General features: G+C 41.1%; 1 protein-coding gene across 1 annotated transcript; it reads right to left on the bottom strand.

Moving 5' to 3' along the window:
* Positions 1–582: 582 nt before the first annotated feature.
* Positions 583–19,487, bottom strand: LOC141148514 (up-regulator of cell proliferation-like). The gene is made up of 3 exons (XM_073636046.1): positions 19,346–19,487; positions 7,904–8,071; positions 583–6,067 (listed from the first exon to the last, which is right to left on the bottom strand). The coding sequence occupies exons 2-3, from the start codon at positions 7,923–7,925 to the stop codon at positions 1,410–1,412; spliced, it is 4,680 nt and encodes a 1,559-aa protein (XP_073492147.1). The 5' UTR covers positions 7,926–8,071; positions 19,346–19,487; the 3' UTR covers positions 583–1,409.
* Between the last annotated feature and the right edge of the window lie 1,032 nt (positions 19,488–20,519).

Here is a 20,519-nt window from a genome sequence, read left to right as displayed (position 1 = left end):
AAAAACGATCATTCGTCCGATAATCGAATCGTGTGTACGGGGCATAAGAGTCAGTGTGTTTTGGCGTTGGTGATGCACTTATCACTTGTGTGCTTTGCAGCTGCACTTCACTCCAGAGGCCGTTTCTTTCTGAATAATTTCTGTGGACTTTTTTTTTGCCTTATGTACTATCAAGTTATATATTGATGTTTAAGTGCTGCACCTGTACCTTTTTTTTTATCCAATTTTGTTGACTTTTCACCAACATTGTGCGAGCAGCTAAAAAGCCTAGTGTTTTGTTATTTTGTTTACCAAGCACAGCAGATACAAATCATGAATTGGAACACCAATTAAGAGCCAGGTCTTCTCATCCAACATCAGTACCTGGCCTCACAAATGTTCTTTTGTCTGAATAGACACAAATGCTCACAGACACCCTCCAAAATCTTGTGGAAAGCCCTCCCAAAAGAGTGGAGGATGTGGAAGTCACAAAAGGAGGCCAACTCCATATTAATAGCCATGATTAATAAATGAGAGGTCTAGCATGCTGATATGCTGTAGGTGTGATGGTCAGGGGTCCACATTTGTATAACTCACAAACTATACATAGAATAACTAGATAGATTTATTTTTTAAACATTATTACATTTATAATCTATTTGCATCAAACTTTTTATTTATTTGCATCAAACTTTCAGTTTAACATTATACATTCCCTCTAAAATATAACTAAAGCCAAATTTTTTTAAAGTTTTGGATAGCATGGAGAGGAATTGGGACCCCTGTCAGGTTTTTATTGCTGTCTGTGCCCCCATAAGGAAGATTCACCCTCTCTATTGCTCCTGATGACCATTTTCAATGAGAGTGAAAGTGAAAGAAAATCACTAATTTGGGTTTGTCACCAGAACTGGAATAGAGGGGAAATCTTTCAATGTGGACACTAGTTCTAGTGATAACCAGGGATACTTTCATTTTGGAGGGATTTTTTCACACTTCCTGTTGGGGCTTTGGGACAGGATGTTAAGGGAAATGTCCCCATTAATGGGAAACAGATAGCAAAAAAATTACAGGGGTTATATAAAGCCCCCCAAATGGAAAAAAAATGTTTAAATGTTTTACCGTTGGTTCTACTTTACACACTCTTTGAACTTTTTTTTTTTACAGAATATTGTATATCAGTCCTCTGGTCCTGGTTTACAGTATCAGATTTCTCACAAAGGTAACATTGCAAAAGCTTTCACCAGTAGCAGTCCTTTAATTGGCCATAAATACCTGATAGGCCCTTTAAGTGGGCTTTAATGATCAGGGGAGCATTCTGCTGGTTTCAGATCACACGCTTTAACTAGGGGTCTCCACATGATACAGAAGCCATGCTGCTTCCCAAGAATTAAAGCCTACTCAACAGGTGGCTGGTAGGCAGCATTAATGGGTTAAAGATTAAATGAATCCCTTAGACTTTTCATAGCTTGCTCTTTTGTTATTTTTCTCCAGTTTATTGGGATTTCGGCTGGTATTGCATCAAATTCTTCTGCAATCTGGTCATTAAATTCTTTTAAGATAAACTTCCAGTAATCTGAGGCATTGATGCCTGGGTCAGATTGAATGACCCAGTCTGGAAAGAATTTACGGTATTCTTTGTAACGCTCAGGGACCCATTGTGTGTATGAATTTCTGAAGCATCCATTTCCTACCACATCGGTGGAGCATATGGAGTTACATAGGACATTAGTTTCAAGGTCTTTGTATCCTGCAAGCCCCTGAGGTCGGTGCACTGATGCAAAATGCTCGGTGTGGTCATGTCCTCCAGCTTCACAAGGAACTTTACAGAATGGACATAGCTTGCCACATCCAAAAATTCTCTTAAACAGCTGATCCTGCGGATTCAGAGTGACCATGGAAAGCACATAGTCAATGTCTAGAGAATTCATTTCTAATAAAATCTCATCCACCTGTTTAGAGAAGGAAGATTGAATGTATTCAGAAAATTGCTGGGCCTTGTCATTGTTCTGGAATAAAATCACATTCATAGCTCTCCTCGGAATGACTAATTCTTTTTGCAAAAGCTTACAAAACATTTTCAAAAAGGAAGAGACATTTGTACTTTCTTGTACAGTTGGATCTTTCAATGCATTGTTGACCACATGTGTGATTTTATGAATAATTTTCTCATGTAAATTGTTAAGACCACCACGTTTCCCATAATTGTCTACTATATGTGCTTGAATTTTTCTCTTCACAAACACATCATAATTATTAATATATATCATATATTGGTCAAAGTCCTTTTCTTCCAGCAAATTTTTAAGCAGGTTGAACTGGAAAAACATTCGACTACTGTATTCTTTGGAGTGTTCACTGAGCAAAATATCATCCACAATTTCTCTCCCAAGGTTTTTATAGATAAATTCTACTATTGAGGGGTTCAGGCAAGAACGGCAAAAGTCCTCTGCCCTCTTTTTACATTGATCTTTCTCAAGGAATATATTCCTAAAGGTGGTGAGATACTGAGGTTTTAACTTCTCCAAGCTGATCCTTGGATCATTCTCTTGGATGAAGTCCTCGTGCATCTTCTGGAACATGGGAGCAGCTCTCCCCAAGACATGAAGTTTCAAGTCTAACTCAAACTGAGGTGATATATGGAGTTTCTGAGCAGCTCTCTCTTGGAGTTCTTTGTTTACCATATTTAAAAGCTCTTGGCAATAGGTGTCATGGTAATCCTCTTTTGTGTTCATTTTAGCACTGACGTGCAATTTGCACTTGAGCAGCAGTGCATTCACATACTTATTCATTTGAACCAATCGATTATCAGGATATTTGCTTGAGATTGTTTTAGAGGCTGTGTTGTACCAACTTGCGTCAAGGTGAATTGGCTGTGCTACAAAGCATTTCTTTTCATATTCTTTCAAGTTGTGTATATCGTGCAACTTCATAGTTACGGCTCCTATGCTGTGCCCCATGTCCCTTCTAAGTTGGTGTAGGATTTCTTGATCAATGTTGCGTATATGCAGGCTAATAAGTTTTATTTCTATAAATGTTTCGTTCCATATTTTCTCAAACTCTTCATCGTGATTAAGCAAGACTTCGCCGTTTTTGAGGGTTTGGTATTTGCTTGCGGCTTTCTTTTCAATAACCTCCATAAATGTATTCTGATTTGTTTGAATCACAGCCTTCCCTCTCTGAATTTGCCAATATTCTTTTAATCTCTGCTTTACATCGTCTTCCAGTTGCTTCCTTAGGGAGCTTACGCTCCTAAGAAATTCTTCTCTGTATCTTTCTATCAGATGGACGTTTTCAGCTCCACTGTCAAAATACCTTTCTAAAGTTTCTCGCATGAGTTTCTCTTCTCTCTGAAGTATCTCGTACATATTATTAGTTGGATCTGCGATCTGCTCTTTCTGTGAATTTGGCTGATTCCGGATTATATTTTCTGTCTCCTGTATCCATTTAAACATGACTTTGCTGAAGTTCCATTTCAGCTCATTATACTTAACATGTAGTTGATCATAGGCATCTGCCACCAGGCTGTTTCTGAAATTGAAGATAAAGTTTTCATATTGCACGGCCTCCCACAAGCTTCTTATCCATTTCGAAAATTCGCTACAGCTTTGGGCCTGTCTTTTAGATGTTTTCATGTCATTTAGTAGGTATTTTTTAAATTCATAAACCTTGTCACTGTAACCTGTACTTACTGAAGACATTGGTGGGACACCATGCCAGAGACCAGGAATGTACCAGCTATGGTTCTCATGGTCAGCATCCAGAACATCAGAAAAAGACTTAATCCCGTTCTTTTTTTCCATCTTTGCGGCAGTCCTTGTCATTTCATCAAGATTGTCCATAATCTTTTTTCTATCTCTTAAGCATTTCTCACTAGCAGCAACATCAGAGACATTCTGATGTAGGAAGTAGTATTTGGGTTTTTTGCCAATAGTTTCCATCCTTAGAAATGCATGTACTACAATCTGTAAAATATCGTTCATTTCTGCTGCATTTTCCATGGAAAAGTTTATGATTGTAATGTCACTCAAGCCAACAACTAGGGTTGCTAATTCATTGTCACGTTGGTTAGATCCATCCAGGGAGGACATCTCTGGAGCTTTTAAGCCTTCTGTGTCAAGTACTAAAATGAAAGAACAGCCTAGCTCCTGCTGAAAGTTCTCTTCAACTTTAATAAGAGTCATGAAGGCTCCTCTTGTACATCGTCCACTGGCCACTGGGAACTGCAAACCAAACATGGTATTCAGAAGAGTGGATTTCCCTGTGCTCTGTACCCCTAGGACAGTTATAACTCTAATTCGGCACTGGCCTCCTGTCTTCTTATCTAGCTCACTCAAAACACTAGTTATCCATTCCAGTGGTATACTGGAGGAATCTCCATCAATCAGTTCCAGTGGCAAGCCATCCAGTAAAAGTTCTGCTGCAGTTTCCGGAAGCTTATTAAATTTTCGTTCCTCATTCTGAATCTCATTATTTTTTAAAAGATTGCATTCAGCATCATAAAACTGACTTAATTCTCGTATGAAGTGCTCAACACCCAGAGAGCTCTTGGACATAATTAAGTCTAGCTTTTTGATATCTTCCTTGTCTTTGTACCCGTTCTGCAATTTTAATAGGTTGGTTCTAGCAATTGAATCAAGGAAAATCTTCATCCATTTTAGAAAATAGTACCTCTCTGAGTAATTCTTCTGTGATATTGCCTCTGTGAAGGCAACAATGTCTGCAGATGGAGTATGCGAATACTGCTGTCTGATTAATTCTGTCCTTGTGTTTTCAAGTTTTTCCCTGTAGAGTTGGGAATTTTCCTCCCCTTGCCTTCTCATTCTACATATTTCTGTTCTCGTTCTGGCCAGTTCTTTACATAAATCTCCCTGTAGCTTAATTGTTTCTTCTTTATACTCTGCTATGTCATAGATTCTTTTAGTTATTTGTAGTGCTCTTTGTTTAGCTGACTGACATTCTTTGGAGAGTTCGTCTACATGAATTCCAAGTTCACAAGTGGTCTCTGCCATATTCTCCAAGGTAACCTGCTTGGTGGGTTTTTTAATGAACTCTTTCATTATGTTCTGTAGGCGTCGAACCAAATCTGCATCATTCCTATTCTTTTCTATTAAATGCCTGCCATCCATTTTTAATGCCGTGTTCAATGACTGTAACATACAGTCGTTTATTTCCAGGTTTTGGGAAACAAAAAAATATTTGGTGTTGGCATCTCCAAGCTTGGACAACTGCATGCACTCTATCTCACTAACACTGTCTGCAAATATGAAAACTGCAGACGATATCTGGGTTAAGAAGCTGAACTGTGTCCAATAAGAAGAGATATGGCCATGTAGGTTTGTAACTGCAATAGGCTCTGGAAAAATGTCTGAGTTTTCTTGACCAACGGGCAAATACCAAAACATTTCCACCAAGCCGTTGGAGAGTTTTTTTTTAATGAATCCACCTTCCATGTCTCGGTGTATGAAGAAATTATGATACTGCTGAGATGGTGTTAGAATTTGGTTCAGGATGGCAGATTTGGATATGCTGCAATCTTCTAGCCTTGCAAAAGTAAAAACTGGCATCTGGATATTCACCACATTGTCCTCCCTAAATCCATTCTTATCTTCTAGTGAATGGGGTCTCCATTTTTTAACAATGTCCCTCAATGCCCACAACATGTAGGTGCATTCCGAACCATTGCAAGCTGGGAGTAGCAGGGGTACTGCAAACTGACACATAGACAGTTTTGTCACAATCTCCTGTTGTAAAATGCTGTCAGAGCAATGCAGAAGAATGCACAGCACATCTAGGGGATGGAGATCTCCCGAATTGTTGAAGTCCATAGTTTCAGATGATGGACATGTAAAGTCTATGCTCAGATCCGATTCTGATTCCTCTATATGTGTTCTCCGCGCATTCACATTTAGCGACATAAGCTTTTTTAGGAAATACCATGGAGCGTCTTCTATAGTACGAAGGTCAATGTCCTTTAGACTATCGCGTCCAATTGTTAAAATTTTATGGACATTCATCTTTGACTTCTTGTACTTTTCCATTCTTAGCCGGCAGAGTATATCATCAAAAATGTCACTAATGCTTGGAGGATCTAGAAAAAAGAGGAAATGATTATTAATACATGCTTAACAAATTCTGAGTATTGCACTATGGAGCAAGCAACTGGTATAAGTAAATATATAGCAACTTTTCTGGTCAGTGACAGAGCAAGTTTTTAATAAATTTGTATTTAAATTGTATATTAAAGAATACGGAACTGCATTAATCTTTGTCTTTATATCTTGCTGGAGTTCAGGTTGTCTAATGCAAACTTGTGGGCATGCTTTTAGCGCCTAAAAAAAACCTAAATGTCTCATTTGTTCCAATCCACAGTTAGGAGCAAGAGGCAGGTACAGTTGTTTTGCTCATGTTTTTCTGCAATACTCATCTTTAAACTGGCACTGACATAAAAGGTAAGGATAAGCTAATGTTCGAATCCGTTGAAACTGTCACAAAATATCAGGCCACCGGTGCAATCAGCTAGACATGTGCACTGACAAAAAATTTGTTCGTTTTCGTTTCATTTGTTTTTTTTGCTTTTTTTGAAAATTCGAAAATTCGTATTTTCAAATTTCCGAATTTCAAATTTTTGAATTAAGAATTTTTCAATTTCTGATTTTCCAAATTTTCTGATTTTCTTAATTCGAAAATTCGGAAATTTAGAAATTCCAAAATCCGAAAATTCGAAAATCTAAAAAAAAGAAAGAAAATCTGTACAATTCGAAATAATAATAACTAACTATTAAATTGTAGGTATTGGGATTTCCTTTCAAATTTGTCTGTTTGTGAACGTAGCGAATACGAATTTATCCGAAGTTACGAATTATCCGAAATAACAAATGCTGCATCTAAACAAATGGAATGGAACAAATTAATAATAATAAATAATAATAATAAAAAGGTTTAATTATTATTATTGTTATTTATTATTATTAGATCATTACATTACATTTGTTTAGATACGGCATTCCTTATTTCAGATAATTCGTAACTTCGGATACATTCGTACTCGTTACGTTCTTTGAAAGTAAATTCCAATAACTATAATATAATATTTATTATTAGTTAGTTATTTTTTCAGATTTTTGGGTTTTGAAATTTTCAGATTTTCCTTCTTTTAATGTTCAGATTTTCATTATGATTTTTGGATTTTCAAATTTCCAAACTTTTGAATTTTCGAATTTCCTAATGTCGAATTTCCGAAATTTCGATTTTCTGGAATTTCGAATTTCCAAATTTCGGAATTTCCAAATCTTTGAATTTCGGAATTTCAAATTTCCGAATTTTGAATTTCCGAAATTTTCCAATTTGCGAATTTCCGAAATTTAGAATTTCTGAAATTTAGAATTTTCCAATTTCCGAAATTCCGAATTTCCGAATTCCGAATTTCCAAAAATTCGGGAATTTGAAAATTTGAAAATTCGAAATTCAGAAATTCGTAATTTCAGAAATTAACGGATTTGTCAAAATTTGTTAAAAAAATAATTTGGAACTAAACGAATTACACATGTTCACAATCAGCTGCAGCTGTTGAATTCTGCTGAATTCCCAGAGAGAAGGGGATGCTAGTGACACCATTGACCCTAATATGACCACAAAGCCATGCATGGTCAATGATATTGACCCCTGGAGGTTTCGTCATCATGCCGACCAGAGCTCACAATACTTCTGCATTCACCATATTTCCAAGTTATTATATGAGCACCACTTAGTGCAGGAGCCACAACTATACAGATGATGGACCAGCAAAGGAAAGTAAAGAACCAATGACATGACTAGCCAGAAGACTGCTAGATTTAAGGTATGTATTCTTTCTTTTTTTTTTTAAATGGATACAATGTTTACATGATGCATAGTCATAAAAAAGCCAGGGGCTCAGGTTTCTTACCCATCTCATGAGGATCTGCCATCTCTGCTGACTCTATGGGTGTCTATCAGGGCAGGAGACGACCCTCGAGGTTGCCAGCTTTCCGAGCCCTGGTACCCTAGGAAGGGGTCGGATTTTTTTCTGTTTTTGATGGGACACAAGGACACATATTCACACAAAAGGCAGACCCTAAGTACAAAAAAAAAATGTATTAGAATTGATTTTCCATAGACAGTCCATTTATTATGGAACATATTTTTCTAATCTACAGAGTAAAACAAAACAATTTTAAAATTATTTTCTGAAAATTATAAAATGGCACATATATACATATAATTTATATATCTAAAAAACTATGTTGTAAAATCATTGTGAGATATACTATATTGTCAAAAGTATTGGGAGACCTGCCTTTACACGCACATGAACTTTAATGGATTGCAGTCTTACTCCGTAGGGTTCAATATTGAGTTGATAGTTCAAATCATAAAAATATATCCAATTCTACCACGTGATCCACCATCAATGTAGGGTGGACTACAGAGTTGCAGGACTCTATTACGGAGTCAAATGCGCCTAGTATAATAAATCCACATAAATTAAGCATCACATGTCATCCAGGAACATTTGATTGAGTTTCAAATAATCCAGATGTATCTCAGTGAATCTAGAGAGATGGATTTTCATCATGGATATAAAATAAAGGAAACATCCACATAGTGTAAAACCGTAAATTAATGATGTAAAGCGATTAAAAATACTCACATCATATTTGAGACAATAAGCATAAAATCGATACAGGGCAAACAAACCAAGCATGGAGATATATCAATTTGTGTACACAGCAGGATAAGGGTGGCGACGGCACATACGTAGGTTCTGCCCTACATGTTTCGTCACAACTGACGTCATCGGGGGCATGTACGTGCTGTTAGTAACCATGTTGTGTTTATATTTATCCAGCAGGGGCGGACTTAAATTACATTAATAATTATCCAATCAGTGATAAAAAAAAAGGCTGCTCAGGGAGCCAAGCCTTGATATGATGATCAACCGATAAAAGCTAGGGAGTAATCCTCCTATCCTTCGTCACATGCACTCCAAACCTCGTTTTGAAAAGTAAATACATTACAGAATGAGACACGGATGTAAGAGGAGTCCAAGCCTCAGGTTGGAGCCACACACACTAGGGACAACAAAACTAGTTAAAAAACTAGTTAAACTTAGTTAAAAAACGAGATGGTCGGCCAACTAAAAGTCTCATAATGATAGTGAATAGGGATGGGCCGAACACCCCCCTGTTTGGTTCGCAGCAGAACATGCGAACAGGCAAAAAATTTGTTCGAACACGCAAACACCGTTAAAGTCTATGTGACACGAACATGAAAAATCAAAAGTGCTAATTTTAAGGGTTAATATGCAAGTTGTTGTCATAAAAAGTGTCTGGGGACCCGGGTCCTGCCCCAGGGGACATATATCAATCCAAATAAAAGTCTTAAAAACTGACGTTTTTTTGGGAGCAGTGATTTTAATAATGCTTAAAGTGAAACAATAAAAGAGAAATATTCCTTTAAATTTCGTAGCTAGGGGGTTTCTATAGTATGCCTGTAAAGTGGCGCATGTTTCCCGTGTTTACAACAGTCCGAGACCAAAATGACATTTCTAAAGGAAAAAAAGTCATTTAAAAGTACTAGCGGTAGTGCCGGCAGCTATAATGACTTGTCGGGTCTCTGCAATACTCATAAAAGTCATTGAAAAAAATGGCCTGGGGTTCCCCCACAGTGCATTACCAGGCCCTTTGGGTCTGGTATGAATATTAAGGGGAACCCCCAAACCAAAATTTAAAAAAAAATGAGTGGGGGTCCCCCCAAATTCCATACCAGGCCCTTCAGGTCTGGTATGGATATTAAGAAGAACCCCGTGCCAAAATTAAAAAAAAAATGGCGTGGGTGTCCCCCTCAATATTCATACCAGACCTGAAGGGTCTGGTATGGATTTTAAGGGGAACCTTGCGCCAAAATTAAAAAAAAAAATGGCGTGGGGGTCCCCCTAAAAATCCATACCAGACCCTTATCCGAGCACACAACCTGGCAGGCCGCAGGAAAAGAGGGGGGAACAAGAGCGCGCCCCTCCTCCTGAACAGTACCAGGCCACATGCCCTCAACATGGGGAGGATGTCCCCATTTGATGGGGACAAGGGCCTCATCCCCACAACCCTTGCCCGGTGGTTGTGGGGGTCTGCGGGCGGGGGGCTTATCGGAATCTGGAAGCCCCCTTTAACAAGGGGACACCCAGATCCCGGCCCCCCCTGTGTGAAATGGTAAAGGGGTACAAATGTACCCCTACCATTTTAGAAAAAAAGTGTCAAAAATGTTAAAGACAAGAGACAGTTTTTGACAATTCCTTTATTAATGTCTTCTTCTTTCCCCGCTTCTTCTTCCATCTTCTTCTGGTCTTCATTCGGTTTTCTTCCTCCATCTTGTTCTTCCCCCGTTTCTTCCCCTTCTTCCTCCGATCCTCTGCTTCTTCCTTCGGTCTTCTCGTCCGCATCTTCCTCCAGTGTCTTCTTCCCCGCTCCGTTCTCCGGACGATCCACATCCATGGGAGGTTCCCGCTGTGTGGCGTTTCTGTTCTTCTGACAGTTCTTATATAACTGAGGGTGGGGCCACCCGGTGACCTCACCCCCCTCTGACGCATGGGGACTTCACAGGGACTTCCCTATGGCTTTCCCCATAATGTCAGAGGGGGGCAGGGTCACCCGGTTATGTAAAAAAAACCTGTGAGTCACCAGCTGCTATGCTGAGCTACTCCCAGCCCAGACTGAGCCTAAACCTAACCAAAACAAAATCCTCACTCTAGCACCTACCTACCTAAAGGGTGCTACATATCTAAAGTACTGTACATAAAAAACCTAATGGAGAAAAAAAAGACTATAAACCATCCACAATATATTTTCGTTTAATGTGTACCGTTTTTGTACGATTTTAGTACAAGAAAAATCATAAAAGAAAGACTGCGCATGATCAGAAACAATAAACAACAAAAAAAAATCCTCTGTCATACAAGAATTTTCGTACGAATTTTCGTTCATCGGTTCTGATTTGCTGTGAAATAACGAGGAAAATCGGATGATCGTTCTCCCAATTTTCTTCTAGTGTGTACCCTACTTTATATTGTATATGCTATATATCAATGGTCACAGCAGCCTCATTCTTTAGATTCTGTGAATTATAAATATAATTTTTTTTGGGAGGGGGGGTTTGTAGTTGGGTTACATATTTGTCCTATCCAGGAGCTCCTACCTCACTTACTACAGATATTTGACCCACCTACTACTGACCTATGAACTTTGCATTACTCACTACTGACGTTTGAACTCTGCATTACTCACTACTGACCTCTGAACTCTGCATTACTCACTGCTGACCTCTGAACTCTGCATCACCTACTACTGAACCCCTGCATGCCGCTTCTTTTTTAACCACGGCCAATATTTACAGGGACGCGCTTCACGCGCCACACTTTCTTGTTTAAGAGGGCCAACTTATGATCCTACACACAGGCCTTTACTTTCTACATCACTGTTACCCCATATTTTACTGCAGGATAGAATGCTACATGTTTCAGTGCAGTCCGCTGCATCGCATACCCAACCAACCCCCAGTTGGTGTCAGGTGAGGGGGAGAAGGTTTGGCATCTTCGCCCTGGGCGGTGAATGACCTTGCCCCCGTACAGGGGGGCTGAACTGGGTCTTTGCCAACACTTTATCAAGACCTCTTGATAAAGTCACGTGTGCAGTGATGAAACACGTCGGGCGGAGCCTGTGACGTCATCGCATACGATCGAGAAGCACAGAGTGAGCCGCTGGGGACACAGGGCTGAGGATCTGTAGATGTTTTAGTGATCCAGGGAAAATTCACCCCAACCACACAGGGACCTGTGTACACCAGGAATAGTGCATCTGAAAATGTATCAGGAGTTCTGGTACCGACAGTGGAATGGCAGATTGCTGGATTGATACCCCTAAGGGGAAGGCGTTACTGGACCCTCTTGTGGGTCTCCCTGGGAGGTGAGCACATAGTGTGACCGGTGGAGGACACATTGCTGCGCACAGCAGTTATTATTATTACTGGACTTTCAATATTGGATATCTAGATACTTGCACAGTGCATATAGATGAGAGAACTAATTGAATGGATTGGATGAATCATCAAATCAAGCTTAATACTTGTGTCAACTGCAATTAATTGACTTATGGACATTATGATTGATTACTTTGATTGTTTTTTAGTTCACATAGATATCTTTGAGACCCTTGCATTAAAAGAGATTATATTGGTTTTCACAGATTGTAATTTATACACTAGTCATTATTTGGAGTATCTGCAGGTGCCCAGCAAGGCAGGTCTGGGTGAGGTAGCGCTTCACAATATTTTGCATTTTATGATTTACCTCTGTGAGAACACATTTAGTGTTGAGCAGCACCTCTCTTTTTTCACAGTTTTCACAATTCATTACACTTTTTACACATGTTTATATTATGTTGCACATAATAGTGCAGAAGTTATCTATATCCAGTTTTTCATAGTTTGTTATAAAATTTAGCAAATATGTAATTTTGCTTCTTCACTGATGTGCGCTGAAGAGGCTGCACTGATGAGCACTGATTGGCACTGTTGAGGCGGCACTGGTAGGCACTGACAGGCTGCACTGATTAGCACTGACAGGTTGCACTGATAGGCTGCTCTGATTGGCATTGATGAGGCGGCACTGGTGGGCACTGATAGGTGGCACTGATAGGTGGCACTGAGAGGCAGCACTGATGGGCACTGGTAGGCAGCACTGATAGGAGACACTGATGGGCACTGATAGGTGCCACTGATGAGGAGGCACTGATGGGCACTGATTGGCAGCACTGATGGGCACTGTTGGGGCTGAACTTATAATCAGGACACTAATCAGTGCCCTGATTATCAGTGTACAGTAGGTGTCCCTTTTGCACAAGCCTGTTACCAGCTCTCCTCTCCTCGTGCTGTCAGCGTGAGGAAAGGAATGCCAAAAATCGGCTTGTGTTTACATTGTGATTTGCTGTGATGGGCCCTTTACCCTGATCTGTGATCAGCTGTGTCCAAAGGACACAGCAAACACAGAGCACGCCGCAGCGGACGCGATCTTGGGAGGACATCATATGACGCCCTCCTAAAACTGGCCGTCTTTCAGCTATAGTGTTGTTGGGAAGTGGCTAATTGCCTTGCCCTCATAGATGGTTACCTATACAATGAGGCCCCAGCAGCCCTATTCCACAGACAAAATGAAAAGTAAAAAGCTGTAGTAATCCCCAAGTTACTCTGATTTGAGTTTACAAAGGGCTAAGGTCTCCCTTCACACAAGTATGGCGGAGCTGGTACCTGGTGATTGGCTGCCCAGGTACCATGAGCTACACCATAGGAGGAAGCAAAGAGAATCAGATGCTTTCCTATATGCAGAAAAATCAGGCATCAAAAATTACAGAATTCCTGGTGTAACTGCTTGAAAGCTGGCATGTTAGGCCTCCTTCCTGTCCAGGTCATTTTTCAGTGCTGTGATAGGGGTGATGTCATGGGGGTACTATGTTAAAGGGGCTTCCAGTTTCTGATAAGCCCCCAGACCCCTACAATCACTGGGCCAGGGTTGTGGGTCCTTTGTCCTTATCAACATGGTGACAAGGTGCTGTGTCAGAGGATTCTCCCCCTGGCAAGTTACCACCCCATGTTGAGGGCATGTGGCCTGGTATGGCTCAGGAGGGAGGGGGTGCATATTTGTTCCCTCTCATTCCTGGCCTGCTAGGCTGCATGCTCAGAGAGGGGGCTGTTGTGGACTTTTTGGGGGGAACTCATACTTTTTGGTTGTAGCCAGGCCCTGGCTGTGTTACTATCTTCATTCATAGACACTTCTTCTAATTCTTTACATGGAGCAATTTCCCTCTAGTGCTCAACCAGGAGATAAACACATCCTGAGTGCAGAGGATTGTGAGACATATAGTCCAGTCACAGGGAGTTACCATAGACTTTATGCCAGGGGTCTCAAACTCAAACTACCTGAGGGCCACTGGACAAGTTTTCATAACCCATGGGGGCCGCATGCAAACTTTCAAACTTCAAAAACAACAACTATAAAACTATATACAGTGGTAGTTACTGCTTGCTATCAGTTACTGCAGCCTCACTATGCCCATCAAATGCAGCCTCACCAGTGCCTATCAAATGCAGCCTACCAGTGTCCATCAAAAGCAGCCTTACAGTGCCCATCAAATGCAGCCTTATCAGTGCCCACCAAAAGTGTGCCTTACCAAATACTGTGAAAGTGAGATACCCCTGCAAGGGATGAGTAATTCCGGTGAGTGCATTACCTATAGGGGGCACTGTAAGAAGCAAAAAGGAACACGTCTGAAGAGCACCTGTCACTTTTTGAAAATTTACATTTACATATTTTTATATATTTTCAATTTTTTATTCATTTTTTTTTTTTTTGCATATGGACTGAATAGCACGGCATCATTTTCAAGTTTGCAATACAGCATAACAATCAGCACTGTTTTTCATAATACAGTATCACTCAGCACTTGGCACTTTGTATATAATTTGCACAATTGCATATCATATATCTATAGCAGATTTATGTTCACATTTGCATTATTGCACGTTATACCTGTATAGCAGATTATAGCAGATTTATGTTTACATATAGCACCAGATATTTATCACACAAAAGTTTTTATTAGATTTTTATTAGCCTTTGCATCTGCGAGGGAGGTGCAGCATTGGCATTGGGGTTGTGTCACCTGAACAGCGCCATACCTACCCTTAAATTTCATATTTGCATTTTTATACTCCACTTAGGGGGAATCTAGGATGGAAAAGGACCTGGGGCTCCTAGTAGATGATATGCTCAGCAAATGGCATGCAATGCCATTCTGCTGCTAACAAAGCAAACAGAATATTGGCATGCATTAAAAGGGGGAACAACTCTAGAGATAAAACAATAATTCTCCCGCTCTACAAGACTCTGGTCCGACCGCACCTAGAGTATGCTGTCCAGTTCTGGGCACCAGTCCTCAGGAAGGATGTACTGGAAATGGAGTACAAAGAAGGGCAACATAGCTAATAAAGGGTCTGGAGGATATTAGTTATGAGGAAAGGTTGCGAGCACTAAACTTATTCTCTCTGGAGAAGAGACACTTGAGAGGGGATATGATTTCAATATACAAATACCGTACTGTTGACCCCACAATAGGAATAAAAAATTTTTGCAGAAGAGAGTTTAACAAAACTCGTGGCCACTCATTAAAATTAGAAGAAAAGAGGTTTAACCTTAAACTACGTAGAGGGTTCTTTACTGTAAGAGTGGCAAGGATGTGGAATTCCCTTCCACAGGCGGTGGTCTCAGCGGGGAGCATTGATAGCTTCAAGAAACTATTAGATAAGCACCTGAATGACCGCAACATACAGGGATATACAATGTAATACTGATATATAATCACACACATAGGTTGGACTTGATGGACTTATGTCTTTTTTCAACCTCACCTACTATGTAACTATGTAACTTAGGTGGTTGTATTGGTAGGGGCAGCAGTTCTTAAATATTCAGTTACAGCAATCTGCGTGGGATCATCCATAATCTCTTCCAGATAAATTTGACTTTTCTGGGCTCTTGGGACACAGGCTTCCAAACTGCAAGAACCAGAGGCTGTCACTTCGGATGCTGTTGGCGAAAACCGAGGCCTAGGCAGAGCTGGGACCTCTCACCCTGAGGACTACATCGCTGGGCGCAGGGTGGCTGTCACTGTCACCGCATCCGCTGAACTGCTGATCAGGTCCACATTTCATGCACAACCATGCGGTCATCGCTGAGTTCAGGAGTCCACAGGAGGCCAGTCAAGCACCTCAATATGGACATTCAAGAGCCTGCACAGGGACTTCTTGCTTCACAGATCCCCTGTATAGACTAGATTGATAAGTGGGCAGAAGCCCATCTTATCTCTGACACTGTTCTCAAGGACACTGCATGCAGACACCATTACACCTGACCAATTGGAGGGTCTTTGCTGGGAAAATATAACACCTTTTACATTCAGCCTCATTGCCTTGTAACATCTCTGGGCCCCACCATAGCTAGCTGAGGATCGTGGGTACCCACACTCCAGGGACCTTCTTTGCTTCAAACAAGACTCTGCTTACAGAACCTGTGGCAGAATATAACTCACCAACCATTACGTTACTGTTTATTAAATAGGAACTTCTAGTTATCTCATTGGGAGAAGGCTCCCCTTTCATTAGTGGTCAGTGGAAGAAGGCTCCCCTTTCATTGGTGGTCAGTGGGAGAAGGCTCCCCCTTGTATTGGTGTCATTGGAAGAAGACCCCCCTTTCATTAGTGGTCAGTGGCAGAAGGTTCCCCTTTCATTAGTGGTCAGTGGGAGAAGGCTCCACATATTGGTGGTCAGTGGGAGAAGGCTCCCCTTGTATTGGTGTCATTGGTAGAAGACCCCCCTTTAATTAGTAGTCAGTGTGAGGGGCCCCCCCTTATATTGGTGGTCAGTGAGAGAAAAAGCCCCTTTTATTAGTGGTCGGTGAGAGAAGGTTCCCGCTTACGTTGGTGGTCATTGGGAGAAGGCCCTCCTTTCATTAGTGGTAATTGGGAGAAGGCTACCCCTTGTATTGGTGTCATTGGGACAAGGCCCCCCTTTCATTAGTGGTCAGTGGAAGAAGGCTCCCCCTTACGTTGGTGGACAGTGAGAGAAGGCTCCCCTTTCATTGGTGGTCAGTGTGAGAAGAACACCTTTCATTAATGGTCAGTGAGAGGAGGCTCCCCCTTATATTGGTGGTCAGTGAGAGAAGAACCTCTTTCATTAGTGGTCAGTGGGAGAAGAATCTCCATTACATTGGTGGTCAGTGGGAGAAAGTCCCCCTTTTATTAGTGGTCAGTGGTTGAAGGCTCCCTCTTATATTGGTGTTTAGTGCAAGAAGCCCCCCCCCCCCCCCATTTTAAGTTGTCAATGGGAGAAAACTTTATTTTCATTAGAGGTCAGTGGGAGAAGGCTCCCCCTTGTATTGGTGTCAGTGGGAGAAGGCATCCCTTATGTTTGTGGTCAGTGGGAGAAGGCTCCCCTTATGTTGGTGGTCACAGACCTTTTATATTGTTTACCCCCTATTTCTTGTGGTGTCAGGGCCTAGAGGGAGTGGACTGACTAAAAGTCTCCTCTCACCCCCCTTGTTTTGGGGTCATAAATGTTTTTTCCAACCAACTCATTATAACAATTTTACTTACTGTTATTGTTATTTCTTTGTGTGTTCCTGTGAATTAATTTTACTGCATTATCTCTCAACTTACACTTGTGTCCGTTATAGTCTGTTTGACTTAATATCTGAGTAGTTAACTTGCATACATTACTAACTATTGGTGTCTTCGCATTTTATGTCTGCTATAAATATGTCAGAACCCAGAGTGCCAGAGGTGTTGGGGAGCTTGCAAGGTCAACCAATGGGGACAAGCAACTTTCAACGGCACTTGTGGGGGTAGCCCTACATGTTTTTGATTTTTGCATGGGGTTCACCTCTTGCTTGGGGGGACCTCATGCTTTTTTTTTGTGGGGTCCCCCTTAAAGTTTACACTGGACCTGAAAGGCCTGGTATGAATCAAGGATTTTTTTTTTGTGGGGATACCCCATTAAAATGTATATGAGACCCTCATCTAGGATAAAGGTGTGTTATAGATTAAGGAATTCCCTCGGCCTCTTTGATTACAGAGACATGGAAGCGGTTGGGCGCTGTTATTTAGCTCACAATTTAAATACTTTTTTCCTTTGTAGATATCAGTGTTGCTATAGTAGGTTGTATACACAGGGGGGGGGGGGGGGGTCAGGGAATCCCCAATTCTTCACTTTAATCATTACTAAATTTCTGCTCCCGGCAAAACTGAGTTTTTAAAATTTTTGTGCTTCAGCACGTTTTCCCACGGATCTGTTTGACAATCCCTTGCCTGTTAGCTTGGAAAATAGACATTCCTGTCTTTTAACATTTGATTCCAATCGATTTCAAGAAGGTTCAGATTCTGAACCCAAACTTTAGAAATGTTTGCCAAACCTGCCCCGAACCAAACCCAGGTACGTTCAGCTCATCAGTAATTCTAATAATAATGGCCAGAAAAGAAAAACAGACTATGAATTATGCAGTGCTTCCTCACATTGGTGGTCAGTGAGGTGCCCATTTACACTGGGAGTCATTGTAGTGCTCCCTTACATTGGAAATAAATGTAGTGTCCCCTTACACTGATGGTCAGTGGGAGAAGCCCCCCTTTCATTGGTGGTTATTGGTAGAAGACTCCCCCTTAACATTGCTGGTCAGTGGGAGAAGACTCCCCCTTACATTGGTGGTCATCGGGAGAAAAATCCCTGTTACATTGGTGGTCAGTGAGAGAAGACTCCCCTGTACATCAGTGGTCAGTGCGAGAAAACCCCCCCTTTTATTAGTGGTCATTGGTAGAAGAATCCCCCTTATATTGGTGCTCAGTGCAAGAAGGCCCATCTATCATAAGTGGTCAATAGGAGAAAAAATCCCTTTCATTAGTGGTCATTGGGAGAAGGCTCTTCCTTATATTGGTGGTCTTTGACAGAAGGCCCCCCTTTCGATAGTGGTCATTGGGAGAAGGCTCCCCTTAAATTAGTGGTCAGTGGGAGAAGGCTCCCCTTGTACTGGTGTCATTGGTAGAAGACCCCCCTTTAATTAGTACTCAGTGTGAGGGGGCCCCTCTTATATTGGTGGTCAGTGAGAGAAAAAGTCCCTTTTATTAATGGTCAGTGGGAGAAGGCTCCCCCTTAAGTTGGTGGTCATTGGGAGAAGGCTACCCCTTGTATTTTTGTCATTGGGAGAAGGACCCACTTTCTGTAGTGGTCAGTGGAAGAAGGCTGCTCTTTCAATAGTGGTCAGTTGGAGAAGGCCCCCCTTTCATTAGTGGTCAGTGGGATAAGAATCTCCTTACATTGATGGTCAGTGGGAGAAGGCTCCCCTTACTTTGGTTTTCAGTGAGAGAAGGGTCCCCGTTACATTGATGGTCAGTGAAAGAAAAATATTAGATTGGTGGTCAGTAGGAGAAGGTCTCCTCTTCCACTGGTGACTCAGTGGGAAAAGGCTCCTCTTTAAATTGGTAGTCAGTGGGAGAAGACTCTCCTTATCCTAACGGTCATTGGAAAGAATTTCCCTTACATATGAGGTCACTAAGAACAACGTCTCCTTACAGAGACCTGTGGGAAAATACTGTATCACAGCTCAAGGAACCCCTACCAACCTCTGAAGGAAACGTAGAGATACACAGAACCTTGGTTGAAAATGGCTTCACAAGACAATTTAAAGATAGCAAATTGTGATATATGTGTAACTCTCAAGGTGTTCGTTCAGAAATACAAAGCATAAAAATGTCTTGCTTACCTTACTGACCCTGGCCAGGTCTATAGCATTGTAAATTGCGCCTGAGAGGAAGTCTTCAGAAGTCTCTACATAGAAAGCAATGTCACATACAATCCCTAAATCAAAATAATATAACCGTCCTGGCTGTGAGTTTGTCTTCTTGGTTTTCCCCTTCTCAGGTTCTCATACGAGGAAGTTCCCCCAGGTGGACAGGTTCTTCTGCTGTTTCTGCAAACATCTGAGCCTTACATTCCGACCTTTTACTGAGTTTCAGAATAACTCACTGTCAAGTGCATGGAATATAGCAGCCAAACTGTTCCTGGTTGCCGAATATGTTTTAGTGTGTTTATGTTTATTAAAGATGATCAAGATGGAAACATAAAATACAAAATGAAAACATTTTAGCTGCATTCATATTGCCGTGCAAGTTTTTAGCCATTAACTTGCTATGTGTTGCATGAGCCTCGCAATGCACAAATATGGGCAAAACAAATGCACCGGACTCTCATCGCACCCTGCTGTGCATTGGAAAAATTGAGGTATGTGCTTTTTTTAAAAAAAAAAGTGCAAAAAATGCAGGTCTGTGTTCATTAATATTTTAACAAATGTAATAAAATAAATACATCTTTTTTTAATTGCAAGAAGTATAAACTGAATCTGAATCAGCTTCTTGCAATCCCCTGTACAGCAGAGCCAAGTCTAGGAGAGGGAGAAGCAGCACAAGGAGCCAATCAGTTGTGCTGCATTGCTCATGTGCTATCAGGGGAAATACTGATATAGGAAGAAGAGGGAAGAGCTCATTGGTCTTCTGCTTGTCCTTTACCTCCACAGGCTGGGGAAGGAACACAACCTGTAAGTGTTACTCAAAGTGTTAGTTTACCTTTACAAAAAAAATGTAAATCTGAACCAATACCAGACACCCTCCTCACTGCCCTGGTGTAGGGTTGTAACCTTTTCTTCAAGTCAAACCCGAACACATTTAGCGGTGGACGGCAATCTTTTTTTATAGTATGAACTATACATTTATTTTGCAATTCAATAACATTTCTAATCAAATGAAGTTAATCACAAGAGTCCCCCTTTACATCAGAGTCCACAGAGTTTCCCTTTTACTTCTGAACTTGCAGAGTTCCCTTTCACTGTAAGGAGGGACTCTGCAGACTCTGATGTAAGGGAGAACTCTGGGGACTCTAAC

Source organism: Aquarana catesbeiana, linkage group LG06 (assembly GCF_042186555.1).
Source record: "Aquarana catesbeiana isolate 2022-GZ linkage group LG06, ASM4218655v1, whole genome shotgun sequence".
In the NCBI taxonomy this organism is placed as follows: Eukaryota; Metazoa; Chordata; class Amphibia; order Anura; family Ranidae; genus Aquarana; species Aquarana catesbeiana.
Note: the sequence above shows the minus strand (reverse complement) of the source record. Positions and strands in the feature narration are given on the sequence as shown.

What these genes read in the sequence shown, in the direction of transcription:
- LOC141148514 (XM_073636046.1), bottom strand. Translation starts at nt 7,925, where the DNA reads ATGGCAGATCCTCATGAGATGG. An exon ending in GGCAGATCCTCATGAGATGG is followed by an intron (nt 6,068 to 7,903) that starts GTAAGAAACCTG and finishes TCTTTTTTCTAG; the next exon opens with ATCCTCCAAGCATTAGTGAC.